The sequence below is a fragment of the Bufo bufo genome, chromosome 8, assembly GCF_905171765.1.
Source record: "Bufo bufo chromosome 8, aBufBuf1.1, whole genome shotgun sequence".
In the NCBI taxonomy this organism is placed as follows: Eukaryota; Metazoa; Chordata; class Amphibia; order Anura; family Bufonidae; genus Bufo; species Bufo bufo.
Genome location: NC_053396.1, coordinates 164,044,510 through 164,066,265, shown reverse-complemented (window position 1 = coordinate 164,066,265; position 21,756 = coordinate 164,044,510). Strand labels below are relative to the sequence as shown.

Here is a 21,756-nt window from a genome sequence, read left to right as displayed (position 1 = left end):
GTGCTCTCACTGCTGAGATGCTTCACAGCCCCTCTCCTCTTCTCTGACTCGTGGCTGCAGCATCTACCCAGAAGACCGCTACAGCTGCCACTCAGAGTAGAAGAGAGGCGCTGGGAAGCAGCTCAATGCAGAAAGCACTTCCTAGTGAAGCTCCGCCTCCAGTGCACTTGCACTAACAGAACCTGGCAGAATAAATCATCATATTGTCACTTCTCCTGATAATAAAAGTTCTACAAAAGGTATGTTTGTCCTCCTCTCTTAGTACTGTCAGCAGTTTACCAAGGTCAAAACTGCTGACAGATTCTTCCCAATATTCTAAATGTAACTTTAGAAAGCACTCAAGAAAAAAAAAAAAAAAAAAAGGTCATATTTTGCAGATCACAAGACTGATGCAGAGGCTGGTTACTTACAATTGGCTGTAGCTGGGTGCCAGGGAGCATGAACTGCATCTGCTGTGCGAGCATTGCGGCTGCTGTCTTTTGCTGTATAAGGTTATTCCGTCCATTAATTTCTAGCTGGGTTTTTAAGTGCGGAGGAGGATGCAGATATTTACAATTTTCTCTCGTACACCGACCCTAAGGAGTGACAAAAGACATTTTACTTATAGCAGTAAAAACATTACCAAATTTATGGAATATAATGAAAAAGACAAACACTGGACCAAAATGCATGTAAGAACACGAGGACAAGTGCTAGCGTGCTCCATAAGGCTATGTTCACATAGCATTTTACCTGTTCGTTCGGTGACAGATGCTAAAAGACTGTCCTTAGGCTATATTCACATGACCGTATGTATTTTGCGGTCCGCAAAATGCAGATCCGCAAAAAATACGGATGACGTCCGTGTGCCATCCGTGTTGCATCCGTTTTTTTTTGCTGGTCCATTGAAACAATGCCTATCCTTGTCCGCAAAACGGACAAGAATAGGACATGCTCTATATTTTTGGCGGGGCACACGGTGTGCTGTCCACATTTTTTGCAGACCCATTGAAATGTATGCGTCCTCATCCAATCCTCAAAAAAAAAAAAAACAGAACGGACACGGAAACAAAATACGTTCGTGTGAATGTAGCCTTATGGCTAGTATGTATTAGGGTACTTTCACACTAGCATTTTTGTTTTCCGGCACTGAGTTCCGTCAAAAGGGCTCAATGCCGGAAAAGAACTGATCAGTTATATCCCCATGCATTCTGAATGGAGAGTAATCCGTTCAGGATGCATCAGGATGTCTTCAGTTCAGTCATTTTGACTGATCAGGCAAAAGAGAAAACTGTAGAATGCTACGGTTTTATCTCTCGGCCAAAAAAAACTGAAGACTTGCCTGAATGAGCACGGAGACCTCCAATGATTGCCAGAAGAAGGGGATCGGTGAGGGTCTCAGTGCTCGACCTCCACCAATCAAAACCTTTGATACGTCGCTATGATATATCTAAGTTTCTAAAAACATAATGACGCTTTAACATTGGGATCAATGGACAAGTGTGGCCCTTTTGGCTATTCAAAAGTGTAGATGTATACCTGCTGTTGGAGGTATACATCGGGGAACACTCCCGAATGAAAGCCAAAGAACTTTCTATCTGTATATAGCTTAGCAGATCATAACACCATATGGACTCCACAACCTCAGATACCTGGAAGGATCTCTCCATGCAATCACCGATTCTCACTGGCTGAATGTAGATCACCCACTAGCAGCGGCATACATAAAAGAGGGGACCCCAGGGAAAATATTAAACTGCCCCCCCCCCCCATGATGATGTGTTTGGTCACCCAGGATATAAATGTCCTTTGCTTCCCTCTGAACCTGACATACATTACTAATAATGCCGTTCCTCAGGGGTGGAGAGTCCTGCACAGGTACTTTCCACCCAATAGTAATGAAGAATTATGGTTGGGCACCTATCACCAATGGCCCCACGGCGGCCATATACTTTGTCAATGGTACATACACTTTTGCCAGCTAGGATTGCATATCCACTGGTCATCATCACATGCTCTGCACACCGTGTAGGCTCAGCCGATTAGAAAGATATGCCCCTAAATGATGTATTTTCTGCACAAAGCATCTTTGTTAGATCAGGACCCGGTTTCAGTTTCTGTACACTTTAGATCATTATCTTATCTCAGTCTTGTCACAAGACTGTAATACAAGGACCTCAAAGATAGATGGGTAGATTGGTTGAGCACCAAGTTACAGAATGTATTTCCAGAAGCATAACTCCGTACCCAACTACAGTTACTCAGACATGTCTGCTCGTCATCGGGCTGCGTTAAGTGCACCCAGCAGCATGCTGATGCCAGTGCTGAAAATAAAGGTGGAGACCATCAGCAGGCAGTTGATGAGAAACTGCAAACTTAAAGGGGTCGTCCCATGAAGACAACTTATTCCCTATCCACAGTGATTGGCGGATATCAGACCACTTGGGCCCCTGGTAATCATGAGAAAGGAGGTTTGAATGGCAGACAAGCATACATGTTAATCGCTCCATACAAATCTAGCTGGAGATAGCCAAGCACAAACACACGGCTATATCCGTCTGCCCCCCTGTGCTGAATGGTGCGGCAGTGCTCATGTGTGAGATTCAAACCGGGGAGTGTGTGCCCCTATTCTTGTGATCAGAGGGGGCCCGAGTAGTCAAACCGCCGCCAATCCTGTGGATAGGCAATAAGTTGTTTTCATGAGACAACCTCTTTAGGATGGCAATACACCTTAGCTATTCCTCCTGATCATCCCATAGACTTGCATGCATTTTGCAGAGTGGAATAAGCTACAGTAAGACCCCCCCCCCCCCACCCCTTCCCCCGGTGGTGGCTTATCTATTCTGATAAGAAAGGATATCCAACAAGCCCCGTCCTTCTTCCACCCAACATCTGTCATCAGAGGAGAATCTGGACACCCTAGTTAAATAGTTGATCAGTCCTCACTGACTTTGGTGGCTTTGGCAGACGTTCACCTAAGTTCTGGGCACTTTTAGACACAATCAAAGCAGCCCATACCTGTCAGAAAGGGTCGTGTGGAAAGAGATATTTTACACAGTTGACCTGTTATTCACAGCTGGTCGGTGAAGGTTCTCATTATGGATGACGGAGGAGGATGGGGGTTGTAGGTAGTTTTTACTTTGGAATACCGACAGGTTCTCCCCTTTGGCTTCAGAACAAATAATAAAATTTGATACCCAAACAATAGAACTACGGCTCCAATTATAAGTACAAAAATTCTCTTTATTAAATAAACACAATCACATTGTCATAAAAACAGCAGTAAACAGGTATGTTGCAGTGAGGAAAGACCCGAGGAGGACCGGGGGATCGACACACATGGGCTCACATAAGTTAGTAAAGAGCGTCGCGACAAAGCCAAAAAAAAAGAAAAGAAAAAGTAACTCTGGATGGTTGAATCCAATGAGAATATACATAGGCAGTGTTGAAATAAAGACAAGCTCAGAAAAAGTACCCAGTATTAGTGCGCCGATCCCCGGAAGAAGCCAGGTTGCTGGCGAAACGGCGTTGGGACAAGGAGACTGAGGGACCGGCGCACTAATACTGGGTACTTTTTCTGAGCTTGTCTTTATTTCAACACTGCCTATGTATATTCTCATTGGATTCAACTATCCAGAGTTACTTTTTCTTTTCTTTTTTTTTGGCTTTGTCGCGACGCTCTTTACTAACTTATGTGAGCCCATGTGTGTCGATCCCCCGGTCCTCCTCGGGTCTTTCCTCACTACAACATACCTGTTTACTGCTGTTTTTATGACAATGTGATTGTGTTTATTTAAGGGCTCATTCAGACGGCCGTATGCTGTCTGCAAAAATACTAAATGCTATCCGTTTTTTTTGCGGATCCGCAAAAAAAAATGAAACATGTCCTATACTTGTCCGTGAAAATCAGGACATGGCCCCATTGAAGTCTATGGGTCCGCAAAAATACTGAATGCTATCCGTTTTTTTGCAGATCCGCAAAAAAACGGATAGCATTCAGTATTTTTGCGGACAGCATACGGCCATCTGAATGAGCCCTAATAAAGAGAATTTTTGTACTTATAATTGGAGCCGTAGTTCTATTGTTTGGGTATCGAATTTTGTAAAATGTGTTAGGGCTCCTTTCACTTTATTACTACCCGGTGTATTTAATTGGTGAGAACAAATAATAAGTTGCAAAAGTAAGCACCTATGTATGTCTGAAAATGTAAATGAAGTAAATCAAGTTATTTAGAAAGTCACTTAGGAGTATGACATGAGTGTGTACCAAATGAATCAAGACTATGGGTGAGCTCCAAATCCGGATCTAAAAGATATGGAATGATGGACTAAATTAGACCCTTGTCTAGAGCTACTGCTAAACGTGTCTCTACTCTACGTGGTATATAGGACAACAGAGCGAAGAAAACTCAATTTGCACACTCGTTTGTTATGGTATGGAAGAGGATATGGATCAGCTGTGCCACTGACTTGGGGCTACTCCTAAGGGCCTTATTTGAGCAAACATTTAGCAACTTTTTGAGCCCTGCGCCGCTTACAGATTTGGAATGAAAATTTGGTCAGAATCACGTTTGTGACACATTTATGAAGTCGCAACTCCATGCCAGTCATCCCTACTGAAATAGGAGCAACCACAGAGGCGTAGCTATAGGGGGTGCAGAGGTAGCAGTCGGGGGGCCCAATGACCCTTGTGCCGCATAAGAAGACACCGGTATTATAGAAGGCGCATGCTGGTGAAGTTACACCTCTGGCTGGAGGAAAGGGGTTAGGTCAAGAATTTGGAATGGGGTTTACATTTTTGTCTCAGACAGCAGGAGGGTTATGCGATTCCCGGCCCCTGGCCACAAAGCACTAAGGGAAAGGGGGCCCAAGCTGAACTCTTGCACCAGGGCCCATGAGCCTTTAGCTACGCCCCTGGGTAACCACAATGCACTTGTGCCACATTTATCATTACTATGCTCCCATTTTCATAAGTTTGGCACAGATGCGCATAGCAACTCCAGTCTGAAAAAAAAAGGACCTCAAATACACCTACAATGATACCATTCCTCCTTAGAACCTTGTCATTCCCATGGAAAAAAAAAATAAGACTGGAATCCAGCAGGTGGCGCCACTAAATAATAGATAGCAACCAAGGCTTTATGAATACCCAAGGAATAAAGTAAAAATGAGCAAATTGCATAGGACATGTTCTAATAAAATAACATCAAATTCGACATAAATTCTATTATGATATACGTTCCCTCCATATAATAGATCCCCTGAATGCAATTGCAGCTAAATGATAAAGTGCAGATTGCGGAGAAGGTCTGGCTTCATTACAATTCTGCAACAAAAGCTTCTTCCTACGGCTTGTTCTCCACATCTATAACTGCATTAAATAGCAGGATCCTGGCTGGCATTAATTTAATATAATGTCTAAATGGATGTTATCATCATTATTTTACGCTCAGACACAAACACAGGGAAACATGAAATGACAGCCTTCCTACAGTCGCTGTGCCCGACTTGATTATCGCCTGTGCCAGGCTTGTGTTCCAGGAAGAAAGGGCTTCTCAATGGATGCCACAAAACACAGCTTTCCAATCGCCTGCCCCTCCCAGCGCCAGGTCTTGGCTATGTATTTTTATGTAGCCTGAGCTGTGGGTGCTCAAGGCAATAATTGGTTGGCATCCGATGTTGGCCTGGATGCAGAATCCAGCACTTGGGCGCACAATGGCACTTCTGTTTTATATGTCAGTGTCCTGGAAGAGAGACACAAAGAGGAGCAAATGTGTAACCCCTCAAATATCCGATCTTCTCTACTTTACAGTAATTCAGGGGAAAAAAAAGAGAACACGAACTGTAAGAAAGACTCAATGGCCGACATTTACGAAGACTGGCATATCTGATGGTAGTCTAAGAAAATTGTTGGAGTAAGTGCCTTTTAATAAATGTGGAACATTTGGGACTACTCAAAAGGGTTTTCAATATGGATGACCTAGCCTCAGGATCAGTGGTGGTCCAACACCCTGCCGATCAGCTGTTTGAAGAGGCTGCGGCGCTCCACTTCTCACAGTATACCAATCACAGCGCCATATATCATATAGTGGCTGTGATTGGTATTGCAGCCCAGGCCCATTCACTTCACTGCAGTGCGCAGGCGCGGGATCTCGGACGGACCTAGGGATGATACAAGGGAATAGGAGGGCGGGCAAAGGAAGAGGCTGGGGGAGGAGTAACGGTTAAATAGGCAGAGCAGCCTGGGCACCTACACACGGAACGCCGCCCCCGGGCACTTGCGAGTGCTCATTTGCATATAAAATAAACATCGTTTTTCCTGCTTCTGGATGTCTAAAGAAAATAACAAAGGTACCATTAGAATCATGTATAGGTGTGCTACAGCACCATGTAAGTGCTGTATATGGTCATATAGTGGTGACAGACTGCCTTTAATGACCTACATAAATAGAAACTCCCTTGTATATCAATATAATGACCTATTACTCTAAGTAAGGGCAAGTTGAGACACCCTAAGGTAGCAATGGTGAACCTTTTAGAGACCGAATGCCCAAACTGTAACCCAAAACCCACTTATTTATCGCAAAGTGCCAACACGGCAATTTAACCTGAATACTACAGACCAATACAGTATATCTTCCATGTACTTTATCACTTAGCTATAATAGCCTGCCTGCATTCAGTGCGCTGCCGGTGCCATTCATAGTGCGCCCTGCGCTGATTAATGGCAGGAAAAGTCTAAGGCATATTGGTACATCATAGACTCAGAGGGCTCTGAGTGCTGCCTCTGGCACCTGTGCCATAGGTTTGCCATCACTGCTACCTGCGCATGTTGTGGATTACACACAGTTTATCCGTGAGGATTTACAAGGAGAAAAACCGCGGTGTAATACACAGGGATCTCAAGTCTCCCGGACGGTCAGGGAGTCTCTCGCTATTAGATAGCGGCTCCCTGACACCCGCATGTGAGACAATATATCCCATGTGAGACAATATATCCCGGAAAGGTTTACTGATAGCAGAGCAGAGAGATAAGAGAAGTGACAGGACACAGAGTTTAGATTACAGGTTGAATTAACCCTTTAGGGTCAAATTGGCTTCTCAAGGAGATATATATGTTAAAGGCATCCCTCCTTCTGTCTCATTCAGTAGCTATAGAACTATTGAAAAAGATGTATTTTTTTTAAATACATTTACACATTTAACCCTCCATTTTAATTATATTATTTACCCCAGTGTTAAATTCACCCCCCTGATTGCTTGTTTTTTTTCCTACAGTGGGGTAGATAATTACACACAGGGTTTTAAAGAATAAACTTCCTGACTCAGACCAAGAGCCGACTCAGCGAGTCAGCAAGTGAATCCAAGCATCTGCGCATGCGCATTGCGCAACCTAAGCTTCGGTTCACTTGCTTCTTGTCAGCTCAGCGAATGAACCAAAGATTCGATTCATGAATCGGTTCATTTGAATGAACTGATTCAAATGAACCGATTCATGTGAAAGATCCGAACTTCCCATCTCTAGTTTACTCGCAGTAAACCTTTCCAGCAACCTGTAGCAGTGCCCCCTTCTCGGCGCGTGCGCACAGTGCAAGAAGAAGCCGATGCCAGCAGTCCGCAACGGCGCATCAGGCTGAGCCTGTGCGCACGCGCGGGATCTCAAAGCGGGAGGAGGGGGAGGGAGGGAGAGGCGGCACTGAGGAGTAGAAGGCGGCGCTGGGCATGAACGCCAATGCGTGCGGCCGGGCACCATGCATCCACAGACCTCCCCTGCTTGGGCACCTTAATTCAATGATTGACAGGTTAGTAAAACCTGATTTTCCGCAGAATAAAGCCACAATTAGCTTTTATAAGGCCACCTTAGAAATCAGAATGCTACCCTGGACATGAGCATATGTTTAGCTCACAGGGCTTATAGGTGGTGACAGAATCCCTTTAAAGGGTTTCTATCACTTCGTTTCACCTATTTAGCTTTCAGACACTAGCGATCCGCTAGTGTCTGCTTTATCTAACCATCCTAATATAACTGTTTATTGGGCAGCCGTTTAGCTAAAAAAATAACTTATATAGATATGCAAATGAGCCTCTAGGTGCTATGGGGGCGTGATTAGCACCTAGAGGCTCCGTCTACCTTAACAAACTGCCGCCGCCCAGCGCGTCCCTCCAGCCCGCCCATCTCCTCCGGAATGCGATGCTCCTCGTATTCGGCGTATGCGCAGTGAATGTCTGATCGCTTCCCTGCTCAGACATCTCCACTGCGCCTGCGCCGATGACGTCATAGTGCTCCGAGGAACAGGCGCAGTGGAGATGTCTGAGCAGGGAAGCGATCAGACATTCACTGCGCATGCGCCGAATACGAGGAGCATCGCATTCCGGAGGAGATGGGCGGGCTGGAGGGACGCGCTGGGCGGCGGCAGTTTGTTAAGGTAGACGGAGCCTCTAGGTGCTAATCACGCCCCCATAGCACCTAGAGGCTCATTTGCATATCTATATAAGTTATTTTTTTAGCTAAATGGCAGGACAATAAGCTCTTATATTAGGATGGTTAGATAAAGCAGACACTAGCGGATCGCTAGTGTCTGAAAGCTAAATAGGTGAATCGAAGTGATAGAAACCCTTTAATCATATACAGAAATATGATAATTTGGGGCAGGGTAATGAGCCCAGTACTCCACACCATAGAGCAAAGTGTGCAGATACTGCATATGTTTGGAAGATGTAATAAAAAGTTTGTGAAAGAAAAAAAAAGAAAACCTCCCTGAAATGAGTTTTTGCAGGTTGGGATGTCTGAATACAGGAGCAGCAAAGTGTATGAGATTAGACAAACCTCATGTACACTTTGCATTTCTTTTCCATGCGGAAATTGACCTGCCGTGCAGCATGTCAATCGTGCAAGGATGGATTTCACCCTTCTCAATGCAAGGATGAGATCTGCAGAAAATCTGCATCAAATCCGCACCAAAACCACAAGTAACACATGCAGTTGTTTTACGGTGCAAAAACACACAGAAATATGCATGAAAAAACAAGCACATTTTCTGTGCGGGCACCCTATGGCTGGTTTCAGACAGGCTATGCTTCTGGCTGGGTGCTGTCTGAGGGCTGAACACAGACACGTTCAAATTCAGGGGCGTTGCTAGGGTCTGAAAACATCCGGGCACAAGCCCACTGTACCACGCCCCAGTGAAGCCACGCCCCCATCGCCGGTAGTTATTAACCCCTTTCAGCAGTCCCCCCCTTCACAGTAGTTATTAACCCCTTTCAGCAGTCCCCCCCCCTTCACAGTAGTTATTAACCCCTTTCAGCAGTCCCCCCCCTTCACAGTAGTTATTAACCCCTTTCAGCAGTCCCCCCCTTCACAGTAGTTATTAACCCCTTTCAGCAGTCCCCCCCTTCACAGTAGTTATTAACCCCTTTCAGCAGTCCCCCCCTTCACAGTAGGTATTAACCCCTTTCAGCAGTCCCCCCTTCACAGTAGTTATTAACCCCTTTCAGCAGTCCCCCCCTTCACAGTAGTTATTAACCCCTTTAGGTAGTCCTCCCTTCACAGTAGTTATTAACCCCTTTCAGCAGTCCCCCCCCCTTCACAGTAGTTATTAACCCCTTTAGGTAGTCCTCCCTTCACAGTAGTTATTGACCCCTTTCAGCAGTCCCCCCCTTCACAGTAGTTATTAACCCCTTTAGGTAGTCCTCCCTTCACAGTAGTTATTAACCCCTTTCAGCAGTCCCCCCCTTCACAGTAGGTATTAACCCCTTTCAGCAGTCCCCCCTTCACAGTAGTTATTAACCCCTTTCAGCAGTCCCCCCCTTCACAGTAGTTATTAACCCCTTTAGGTAGTCCTCCCTTCACAGTAGTTATTAACCCCTTTCAGCAGTCCCCCCCCCTTCACAGTAGTTATTAACCCCTTTAGGTAGTCCTCCCTTCACAGTAGTTATTGACCCCTTTCAGCAGTCCCCCCCTTCACAGTAGTTATTAACCCCTTTAGGTAGTCCTCCCTTCACAGTAGTTATTAACCCCTTTCAGCAGTCCCCCCCCTTCACAGTAGTTATTAACCCCTTTAGGTAGTCCTCCCTTCACAGTAGTTATTGACCCCTTTCAGCAGTCCCCCCTTCACAGTAGTTATTAACCCCTTTCAGCAGTCCCCCCTTTAGTGAACGGGGGACTGCTGAAAGGGGTTAATAACTACTGTGACGGGCCTAGCCATCTGGGCAACCGCACAAATCATCCCCCCACCCCCCTTGTACTTGTTCCGCTACTTTCATGCTGCGCCGGCATGAGTTCAGTCACTTCGGTGGCATCAGTGCGCAATCCCGTTCTGCGGCGCATGATTCTGCGAGACCTGTGACCTTCCTCGGCAGGTCTCGCGGGATTACGTTCCGCAGGACGGGATTGCGCACCAATGCCACCGAAGTGACTGAACTCATGCCGGCGCAGCAGGAAAGTAGAGGAACAAGTACAAGGGGGGTGGGGGGATGATCTGTGGGGTTGCCCAGGTCCAAAAAATGCTACCAGGAATCCAGCATAACATTCAGGGCACTGGACAAAACATCCGGGGCTCAAGCCCCGAATGTTTTGACCTAATGACGCCCCTGCGTTCACTTGAATAGGTATCTTCACATGAGCAATTTTCTGCACAAAATGTTGGTTCTTGTCCGTTTCTCCCACAGGATTCATTCAAATGAATGGGTCTGCGGGAAAAACAGACCACACACAGACTCTGTGCAGTCCGTTTTAAAACTCGTCTGCCTTCCAGATAGCAAATGCTCACGCCCAATAATGGGCCAGTGTAAAGGTGCTGGCGAATACCCCACAAATTAGCAGAGGCTTGATTGTCAGCTGATCCAATGGTTTATGCAGAACAAAATATCATTTGTTGGCAGCACATCTCGCATTGTAAGCAAGAATGTGCTGCCGACAAACAATGAAACCTTATGAAGACAAATGATCGTAATAATTACTACGATCATTCATTCCCATATAGCAGTGATGATTGCTGCATGTAAGTACAGGCAATGAGCAGCAAATGTTTGGGAAATTAATGTTCCTAACTATTGCTTATTCTATAGGCCTCTGTAAAAGGACCTTTAGGCCGATTTCTCATGTCTATATTAGGGTTCATATTATATTTGCAATCAGTGTTGGACTGGGGTTCCTTGGGCCCACCAAAGGAAATTATTCTTGAGGCCCTACCCAGTTATCATCAAAAAAGTCTAAAAGGTTTTAAATCAAAGAAATAGACCCTGGTGGCAATTGATTGGCTGCAAAGGGAGCTAAATGGGGTTTTTCTCATGGACCTTTGAAGCCCTCTATGGTATCTGAGCCGAGGCTCACTGGAGCATTCCCAGGTATTCTGGTGGGCCTGTATGACCCTGGTTGCAGCACCCAAACACACCTCCACCAAGGGTTCTACTGTAGAAGCTATATGGTTCTACATTAACATAGGTTTGCATAAGCATGTGGACTTTTGGGTCGTAATGGGAACACCTTCATAATTATAACGTTGCTGCCCAGAGATCATCCTGACCACATTTTAGCCGTCACCCACCCTACATTTTTCACAACTGTTTGAAAACTCATTCCTAAAGCAGCTGCAGCCTGTCCTCATTACAGGGACAACTTTCATCATCAACCCAGGGGAACCACAGCATGACAGCCATACATTTAGGTGAGAAGACAGATACAGGCTGCATGGACTCCAGACTTAATACCAGGGTTACACCAGTTTAATTAATGACATTTTACAATGCGTCTACTGTCTCTCTGTGCCCTGGCCACTATTGCACCATCTCAACAGGACAAGACCAAACACATTCATCCAGTCCCATAAACTGAAGTTAATAAGTGTTTCTGAAAAAATGGAAAAAGTTATTAATAACACAAAGCATTGTTCTGTAGGGCGTGAGTCAGTCTATGCGCGGTGAAGAAGACAGTCAAGGCTGCAAATAAAAATGTATTTCACTATTAGAAAGTCAAGTCTGCTTCATGGAACTAGCTCTCCACAATGAAGAACTGACGGTCACAATCATATAGTAGATATCATTTGATGTCCCATTGCTGTGAATGGAGACATTCTTGTTTATATCCAGAGGCTGAAAACCTGCCCTGATCACATCTAGAAGACATACAATACAAGGGAGAACTCGGATATGCTAGAAGGTGGCTCAGGGGTTAGCACTGGTGCCTTGCAGCGCTGGGATCCTGGGTTCAAATCCGACCAAGGACATCATCTGCATGGAGTTTGCATGTTCTCCCAGTGTTTTTATGGGTTTTCTCTCACACTCCAAAGTCATACTGATAAGGAACTTAGATTGTGAGGTAATGTCTGTAAAACGCTGCAGAATATGTCAGAGCTATATAAGGGAGTAAAATAAATAAAAAAGGGGGTTTCTATATATCACAGAAAGCAATATGCCATCACTACCTGATTGGTGAGGGTCCTACTGCTAAGATCCCCATGATCTTGAGGAAGAAGGGGCTGCAGTGTTGGTTTAGTGGTGCAGCCCTTCTTAGGTTTTTGTCCTGCATAGAACTGCTCCTAGACATCTGCTGTGCAGGGTATGGCACTGTACCAAGGACCACAGCCCAGCGGATGAAAAAAAGAACTGTATATTGGCATCTCAGGGCATATGGTTCTAAGAGAACATATGGTATATGTGGTGAGGACAGTGTGAACAGACCCAAAACTCTCAATGATGAAGAAAGCCCTCAGAAAACAGATTTGCTTTGACTAATCAGTTGACGCAGAAGATTATCTGCACTTCCCAGTCATGACGACATTGCTGTTAGAATACCAATCTTCATATACATAACATCCCCATGTCTGGTTTTGATTGCTACAGGTCTGGATATCCAGTTACAGAACAATCTGATCATGAATATGTAAATCTTGTCTCAATATACCATTCAATACACATTCTTGTGTTTTCTCTGTGTTTGCTTCACTAAAATTATTAAAGGGGTTGTCTCGCCTCAAACATTGCTAGCATATTGCTGGGATATGCCGCCAATGTCAGATAGGTGCAGGTCTCTGAGGTGTGACACAAACCTATCTTTAGAACAAAGCTCCCACAGAGAATGAGAGCACACAGCGCATGCGCGGCCACCCTCCACCCGTCGTTTGGCTACTTTCGGCGCGCCCGTAGAAACGAAAGTCCGCTCTGTTCTAGAGATAAGTGCGGTTCCCGAGGTAGGACCTGCACCTATCTGACATTGTTGGCATATCCTAGCGATATGCCAAAGTTTGAGGCGAGAAAACCTCTTTAAAAAATGATAATTCAATTATATTTAAAAAAATCTGTTTATGACATATGTCTAGTTTCACTCCTCAGTTGTGAAGGCTGAAAGCATGTTAACACTGATATTCACCGAGGCCCAATAACTGGAGTGTCCTGTGGCTGATTTCACGCGTATGTGATAAATCGGGAAATTAGGTTGGCCTTAAAGGGAATCTGTCACCAGTGACCTCCTTATCAAACTGTTTGCACAGACACATAGCTGTGGTTCACTTGATTAAAACGCTGTTTTTCTTTTGTTGTTCTGAGGTTCCAGGTCTGAGTTATGATACTTTTTCTTAATATGCCAATTAGGGCTTGGTGCAATGAGGGCGTCACGAGTGCTCTTGTAGCACCCAAGCTCCACTCCTTTCTATGGCCAGACCCTCCCTGGCTGCTTTGATTGACAGGGCCAGGCAGTGGCTAAGCAGCCCGCTTTTTAAATATTGTTGGAGCGGATTTAACCAAAATATTTAACAATCTGGCCAGGCTCAAACTAATCCTCTGTGAATGATGTGTTGAAGCGATATTTGCTGAAAGACTAGTTCTAGAAGCAAACTAACTTGATTTTCGGCACGCCGCAGAAAGAGCTGTTAGGTACCGCTCCATCTGGGTAAGAGCAATCCAGTGGCACATATCCTACAATCCATGTCCATGATGGCAAAAATAAGGCCCAGCACTACTGAGGCCTCGTTCACATTTCCGTTTTTCACTGATGTATGCTGTCCGCATTTTCTGCGGACAGCACACGTACCCATTGATTTAAATGTCTGTTCACATTTCAGTATTTTTGTACTGACTGTGGGTCAGTTAAAAGAAATAAATAAAAATAAAATCACAGGGGACATGGCACTACTTTGATCCGTGATGCAGATCAAACATGCCTACTGAAAATCACTGACACACCGCCGTGTCGTGTCCGTGTTGCGTCCGTTTTTTACTGAAGACTAATAGGAGATTCTTTGGAAATAAATTTTCAGCTGTGCAACGTCAAACGGACACACGGACCAACCCATGGATCCTTCACGGACAGCTTCACGGATGAAACACGTACGCTTTTTTTCATGGACGCGACACTGACACGGAAATGTGAACAAGGCCCGAGAGGTAATCATGACTGTAAGAACGCCACCTTGAGGTGTTCCTCCTCAAACCTATCAAGGTCACGCTTCTCTTTCACATACTTCTCAGTCACTTTTCTTCTAATTTTCAGTTTTCTTTGCCGTAGGTTTTGATTTTTATGGCTACATGAGCAGTATTTTTTATACAGTTTTTGAAGCCTATGATAAAACACAAATAAAAAAGGAGTCCTATCTGTCCTTTATACTTATTTTTTTTTTTTTAAGATCCATTCCTGATTTGGGTTCTAAAAACGACATGAAAAAATCTGCACGTGTGGCTGTACCCTCAGAAGTAGGAGGGTATCGAGGATAGGTCATCAATATGAGAAAAGCGGACAACTCCTTTAAGGCACCTTTTCATGGGTCAATGGTTGGGAAGGAACAGTCCTAAGAACACGAGTTCCTGATAACTGGCCTGTCTTAAGGTGCCGCTGATCAACCGATGAAAAAGCAAATGCTCATTCATTAGGTGAAGGCATTGTAGGTGCCGTCACCTAAATCATTGTTTCTGGGTAGCAGATCACGATGTCTAAACAGCAATTTACTGCCCAGAAACAATGAATGTTCATGAGGACGAGCGATCACTCAAGTGATTGTTTGTTCCCATACAGAGGAGTTGATATAAATACAGTTTTCATCTCCTGTAACAAAAGAATAATTATCAGGAGCGAATAGTTAATTCCCAATAATTGCCTGCCGTGTCGATCTGTATAAGCCTTTACAATCCCATGTTGAGCAGATCTGTAATGGGGTCTCCATACCATACCTACGCCTCCGATTTTATATCTAAGAACCATTTATTTTTACATATGGATTTATGTAGAGTACGCGAGCTAAAAAAATAAATAATGCAGTAACCTGGGCAATCACTGCTAAAGAGTTAATATTGTGATTGCTAAAGCACTTAAATGATTAAAGCACTCTTTTTCGCTGTGTATCCCAGATGGTTGTGTATAGGTAGCAAGTAGTTAACTGGCAGCTCTTTAGTGAAGTTGCCAGGGTGATGAGCTGGTCCCATCCCCTGATTAAGATTTTTTGTGGAGCAGGCCTAGAGGAAGAACATGTATTCGTTAACTGCTTACCAGGCTTAGGCCTAGTCCAGGGAATCTTCATCCCTGAGACTGAAAAGATGACAGAGGAGCAATTGGACTGAGAGAATACCCCTGAGAAAACACACATTTGCAGATGGTTGAGAACCACTAAAAAAGCCCCAAGTACTACAATGTCCATCATCTGCTCAGTAAACAGACAACCAAACGGGCCTGGTCATTGCTTCCACCATCTTCTGCCTTGCACCCTGCTACTCATACATCCAACATCAAGGGCACACCAGCAGGAAGGAGCTTCCAAAAGTCCAGGGTGTGCACAGAGGGAAGAAAGGATGCGCCCTCCATGCACGGATCAGGGAGAGGGATTGGTCCTCATGAGGACTACGAACACCCTCATTGCCACCATTACCACTCCTATCCTCTCCAATACTCCATCACCATGCTTTCATTATCATGCTATACCTCATTGCATAATACATCCCCTGTGTTTGAGAAGCGGATGGAGATTGCACCAACTCCCACTGCATTACCTTGTCTTCAAGTAATCTGAGGAAAACATCTGCATTTTCCAAGGTTTGTCCATGATATCAGAGCAGATGGCCTGCTTACACTGCAAGTTATTATTAGGACTATTAGTGCTAATAAGGTCATACAGAGTTTAATATATACACTGCTGTCTGAGGGATAAAGGCAAAGGATATTTCCGCCTAATAAATGTCAAGGAAAAACAAGCACTGCGCACTAGGAATCCGTCCAAAATCTCACGTCCATCTGAACACGGTGATCCTCCGTGTAGGTCCAAGAGATATATTCTATATTGATATAATCCACGTCATAATATCTCCAGAAAACCAGGTCTACTTACAAAAAATACTTGCTATTTTTATTAATGGAAACTCCCAAAAGATTATACCATAGTTATCTTCTTTTTTTTTTATTATAGCATACTATATCACATACACTATTGTGGAGCACCATATGGCGGCACACATGGAGTGCCTATATAAGTCCATAAATCAAACTCGCTCTTTCGTACGGGTTTCGTGTGAGACACGGCCTGCGCTTATTCGACACCTGTACTATTCATGCATGTCCAGCAACGCAAGCGAGCCAGATGTATAATATATAAGGAGTATACACTGGAACCATTTCCCAGCACACTATACACACTGAATTACATGAGCTAGAGATTTTTCCATACTGGAAGTGAAGAAACCCACCCCCCCCACCCCATCAACACTTTTTCCATACTTGCTGCTATAGATCAGCGAATTCCTAAAAAATTCGATTTGGCCGGTTCGCCAATTTTTAAAAAAAAATTCGTCCCGATTCGAATTTATTCATGGTGAATCGCATTAAAAACAGCTATTTCCTGGCTGCAAAGAGCCTTTATAGTGGTGTACAACACTGTGCCTTGCATAGGGAGTCTGCTGTGGTAGTGAAATAATACTGTGAGTCCATAAGACATGCAGATAACAGGCGTCGCTCTTAGAATCACTGCATACTTCACTTATTTGGGCAGTTACGGGGCCAAAACGGACCAAATAACTCAAGTGTGAACTCAGCCTTACAGGTCAATGTTAGCACCAAGAAAAAGCGCACTACTTTTACACCGTTGGCAGCTGATTCCACATAAATGTCTACAGAATCTGTTCTATTAATTGCTTATAACAGTAGAACCCCCCCGACAGAGTGGAGAGGGTGTCAGCAGTAAGTTTGTGTTGACGTCACTGATTATTTTGCCCTTTCTCTGAACCCCCAAAAAACGGATCCTGTCTGTGGAGCATCCGCCTTCACTCGGTCAGCATTTGGTCAGTAATCCATCAGTATTGCTAAAGCCAAAAAAAACAGAAGTGTATCCAAAACAGAGATCACACATGAATGGAATATTTGCATATCCTCTGTGTTTTGTACCCACTCCTGCTTTTGGCTACCAAATCATAAGCCAATTCTGATGCAAAATAGGGACCATGTCATGCAGGCCTTACAGCTGTTACATAGACAGGATCCGTTATGCGTCTAATTTTTCCTTTCTTCTGCCAGATCAGAATAAGGGTCAAATAAATGATTATGTCAGTCAGGCCGAAAGGCAAAATAGTGGCCCAGTCATGAAGTGGGGAGGGTGGGAACAGCATGAGAAGTCCACAGAGTGGCCCTATGACATAGTGGTGAGGTGGAAGCAGCACGAGGAGACCACAGAGTGGCCCTATGATATAGTGTGGAGGTGGCAGCAGCAGCAGCATTAAGAGGAGGCCACAGGGTGGCACAATGACAGTGTGGAGGTGGCAGCTGCATCAGGAGGAGGCAACAGGGTGGCAAGGTGACATCGTGTGGAGGTGGCAGCAGCATCAGGAGACCACAAAGTGGCACAATGACAGTGTGGAGGTGGCAGCTGCATCAGGAGGAGGCAACAGGGTGGCAAGGTGACATCGTGTTGAGGTAGCAGCAGCATCAGGAGACCACAGAGTGGCCCTATGATATAGTGTGGAGGTGGCAGCAGCAGCAGCATTAGGAGGAGGCCACAGGGTGGCACAATGACAGTGTGGAGGTGGCAGCTGCATCAGGAGGAGGCAACAGGGTGGCAAGGTGACATCGTGTGGAGGTGGCAGCAGCATCAGGAGACCACAGTGGCAAAGTGACATAGTGTGGAGGTGGTAGCAGCATCAAGAGACCACAGAGTGGCAAGGTGACATAGTCTGGAGGTGGCAACAGCATCAGGAGACCACAGAATTGCAAGGTGACATGTGTGGGGAGGTGGGTGGCAATACCAGTACCAGCTGAAGATGGTGGGTTAAAGAAAAAGCACTTGGCATCAGATGTGTGGCATCAGGACAGGGAACGAACACAGTAGAAAATGTCAAGTGACCATGAAGGAGGGCAGGAAAATGGGGCATTAAAGATAGAAATCACTAACGTGTTGTTTCCTGTCAATTGATGATGAGAGTTGCAAAAGTGGAATACCCCTTTAAAAAGGTAATTTTCTTTGTACATAATAGGTTGAAAAACAGTCACAGGCTAAAAAAAAATAATTTTGTGTTTGCGTACCTAAATAAAGTGATTCACTGACGGTGGAGGAACGCTATACTAAAAATTAACCTTTATTGATTGTTTATTAACACAGTGTGTAACACACTAGGGGAAAAGATACACATAAAGCCTGAGTACCTACACACAAGCACCAGGATAGAATCCCTATATCCGAGATATCCAGAGGACTGTAAACACATAGGTCTTGGATAATCAGATCAGGTGCAAATATCCCAACGTGGGCAATTAGTTGGAAACTGAAGGAGATATCTCAGCAGTCCAGAAGGCAAAAAGCGTGACATTCGGATGTTCAATCCGAACATTCATAACCGGGTGTCACTGCCAGACCGCTGAATATCACCCCAAGAGCAGGGTGTACACCGCACACTAGTTGGGGGGCAAACAACGTCCCAGGTTGCCTAATGTGAGCGAGTAACCTAGCAATGCATGTGCGGCATACATACACCATAAATGCCCAGTGCAGTGCAGCACAGCATAAGACTAGTAAAAACACCCTTAGCTGCCCATTAGGAACTAATAACCTACATCTAAAGCATCATACTCTACGCGTTTCATTGGTAGCAAATCATCAGGAGTACATAGAATGCACTGGTAGGTTAGGTAGCTAGTAGGTGCAGCTACCACACTGAAGGTGTGTGACAGCCCTCCGGCGCTGGATTGGCCGTGAAGCGGCCGCTCGACACGCCGGTTTTTAAAGGATATCCTCTGGCCCCAAAGGGGAGTGGCTAATGATGATATGTGAGCTAGCAGTGCTAAGCTCCACCTCCAAAGGAGAGGGGCCAACGATAACGCGTGAGCCAGCAGCGCTGCTCAGGAGGCGGCATAACAGCAAAGAGCCCGCCCGGCAGCGCTGCCCCCGTGCCTAGAAGAGTCACCTGCCCCATATAAATAGAAAGGGATGGCATTAATACAGGTACCTGCAAGGAAAGGAAGGGACCAGTGAGTGGGGGGTAAATAAATAAAAAAACACAGATGATCTGTGGCTATAATCAAAGGGGCCCTCATGACAGAGACCCTAATCAATGTAAACAGTAACATTGTATATGCGCTAGACACTGAACCTGTCAGGAAAGCTGCAAAACCGCTATTTAAAACCTGCAGGTGCTAAGAGCAACAATGTGCCAAAATCAGAATGAAAAGAAGAAAGTAGCACTCATAAATGATATAAAAAGTGCAGGGCACTGCACAATTAATCAAAATGACAAACCGAGTGTATACTTATACAGTAGGAGCAACCCCAAGAAAATTTAAAAAGGGGTCAACTGCTGAAAACATTAGCAAAGTGCAAACAGAAGCTGACAAAAAGTATCCCAACGGGACAAATATTTAGAAGGAACACGGTACAACATAGCTATGTGGAAATGACCAGCCAGACCCCTTCAACCAGGAGATTCACTCTATTCAAAGAGAGGGCTGCATAATGGCTATTCAATAAAGCAGGTGAATGAAATGTGATCACTCAATCCCTGTGGTCGAACAGTGCCCAGCCTGAAGGTCCACTGGGCCTCCTTCTGGAGATCCCTCTGGTCGAGATTACCTCCTCTGGGGGATGGTCTAACCACTTCTACCCTCTGGAAGGTGACTGCACCCCCATAGTGAAGGGCTTGAGGCTGTCTTTTTCTTTTTAAATGAACGGGGCAATGCATTTGATGACCACGACCGTCTTGTTCTTCATCTCCTTGAATTCATTTTGCAGCATAATGTTATCCTATTTGATCGCCTTTTTTTACCACCAGCTCAGGGGCGTTGCCAAGGAGAGTCCATGTGCTCCGTCTTACGCCAATCTGTACCTGGGCTGGTGGGAGAGAAGGGTGATGTTTGGGGATGAGTTTGCGGTGTGGTCCCCTTTCATCACATTGTGGCTCAGATATATAGATGATGTGATCATATTTTGGAATGGCACCAAGGACGATTTCAGTAAGTTTGTAAAGGCCCTTAATGGTAACAATTGCGGCCTGTTTTTCACTTCTGAGATCGATCCAGTGCAGATCACATTTCTAGATCTGACCATCACCAAAGCCACTGACGGCAAAATTCACACCAGTCTCTTCCGCAAAAAGACTGCTACCAACAGCTGTTTTACATTGGGAGAGCTGGCATCCTCTCCCCCTTAAGAGAGGCATTCCCAGTGGCAATTTCTGCGTGTCCGTCAGAATTGCTCCTCCTTTTCGGATTTTAGGGAGAAAGCTACTGATTTGGATTTGAGATTTTTCCGACGTGGTTACCCCAGGAGGGTGGTATGTCCTCGGTGTACCAGCATGCCGTATCTTGTACCCGGGAATCCCTTCTTAATCCTAGGACGGGAGAGGATGCCCGAAGGACAGACTCGGTTAATTATGACCTTTGATGCTGCCAATCGCCCAGTGATGGACATCCTATGTAAACATTGGGGCATTCTCCAGATGGACAAGGATGTGGGACACCTTGTCGGAGATGCCCCAGCTGTTACGTTTCGTAGAGGCCGCAATTTGAAGGACCGACGTCCATAGCTTTTTTCAAACCCCACATTCAGGCAGCTGGCTGGAGGGATCAATAGCAGGCACATTCCGTTGCGGCGGTTGTATTGCATGCAACTCCATTAAAACAGGGAAAGTATTTGTCAGCACAGTTACATCCAAGTCCTACCGTACCAGATCTTTTGTGAACTGTAGGTCGTCTGGATTGGTGTATCTGGCCACCTGCAAATGCAGGTTGCAATACGTGGGTAAAACCATCTGCGAATTCCGCCGCAGGATTGGGGAACACCTTAATGACATTAGAAAGGAGGTGGACACCCCAATTGCACGTCATGCATAACGTGCAAGTGATGTCCGTGCGGTCACCTTCCAGAGGGTAGAAGTGGTTAGACCATCCCACAGAGGAGGTAATCTCGACCAGAGGGTTCTCCAGAAGGAGGCCCAGTGGACCTTCAGGCTGGGCACTGTCCGACCACAGGGATTGAGTGATCACATTTCATTCCCCTGCTTTATTGAATAGCCATTATGCAGCCCTCTCTTTGAATAGAGTGAATCTCCTGGTTGAAGGGGTCTGGCTGGTCATTTCCACATAGCTATGTTGTACCGTGTTCCTTCTAAATATTTGTCCCGTTGGGATACTTTTTGGTCAGCTTCTATTTGCACTTTGCTAATGTTTTCAGCAGTTGACCCCCTGCTGGCTCGCGCGTCATAGTTGGCCCCTCCCCCTTTGTGGGCATAGCCCTTTGTGGGCATAGCTTAGCGCTGCTAGCTCACGTATCATCGTTAGCCAATCCCCTTTGGGGGCGTAGCGTAGCCGTTAAAAAATGGCGT

General features: G+C 45.3%; 1 protein-coding gene across 7 annotated transcripts in view; it reads right to left on the bottom strand.

Annotated features, from left to right (window-relative positions):
• Positions 1-21,756, bottom strand: part of MBNL3 (muscleblind like splicing regulator 3) — a 123,847-nt gene that overhangs the window by 47,249 nt on the left and 54,842 nt on the right. For all 7 annotated transcript variants that reach the window (XR_005774005.1, XM_040406091.1, XM_040406085.1 and 4 more), the window contains exon 3: positions 411-575. Coding sequence is in view for 6 of the 7 variants with exons in the window: in XM_040406091.1 (XP_040262025.1) it covers positions 411-575 (165 nt within the window). In the remaining variant the exon portion in view is untranslated. The remainder of the gene's footprint in view (positions 1-410; positions 576-21,756) is intronic.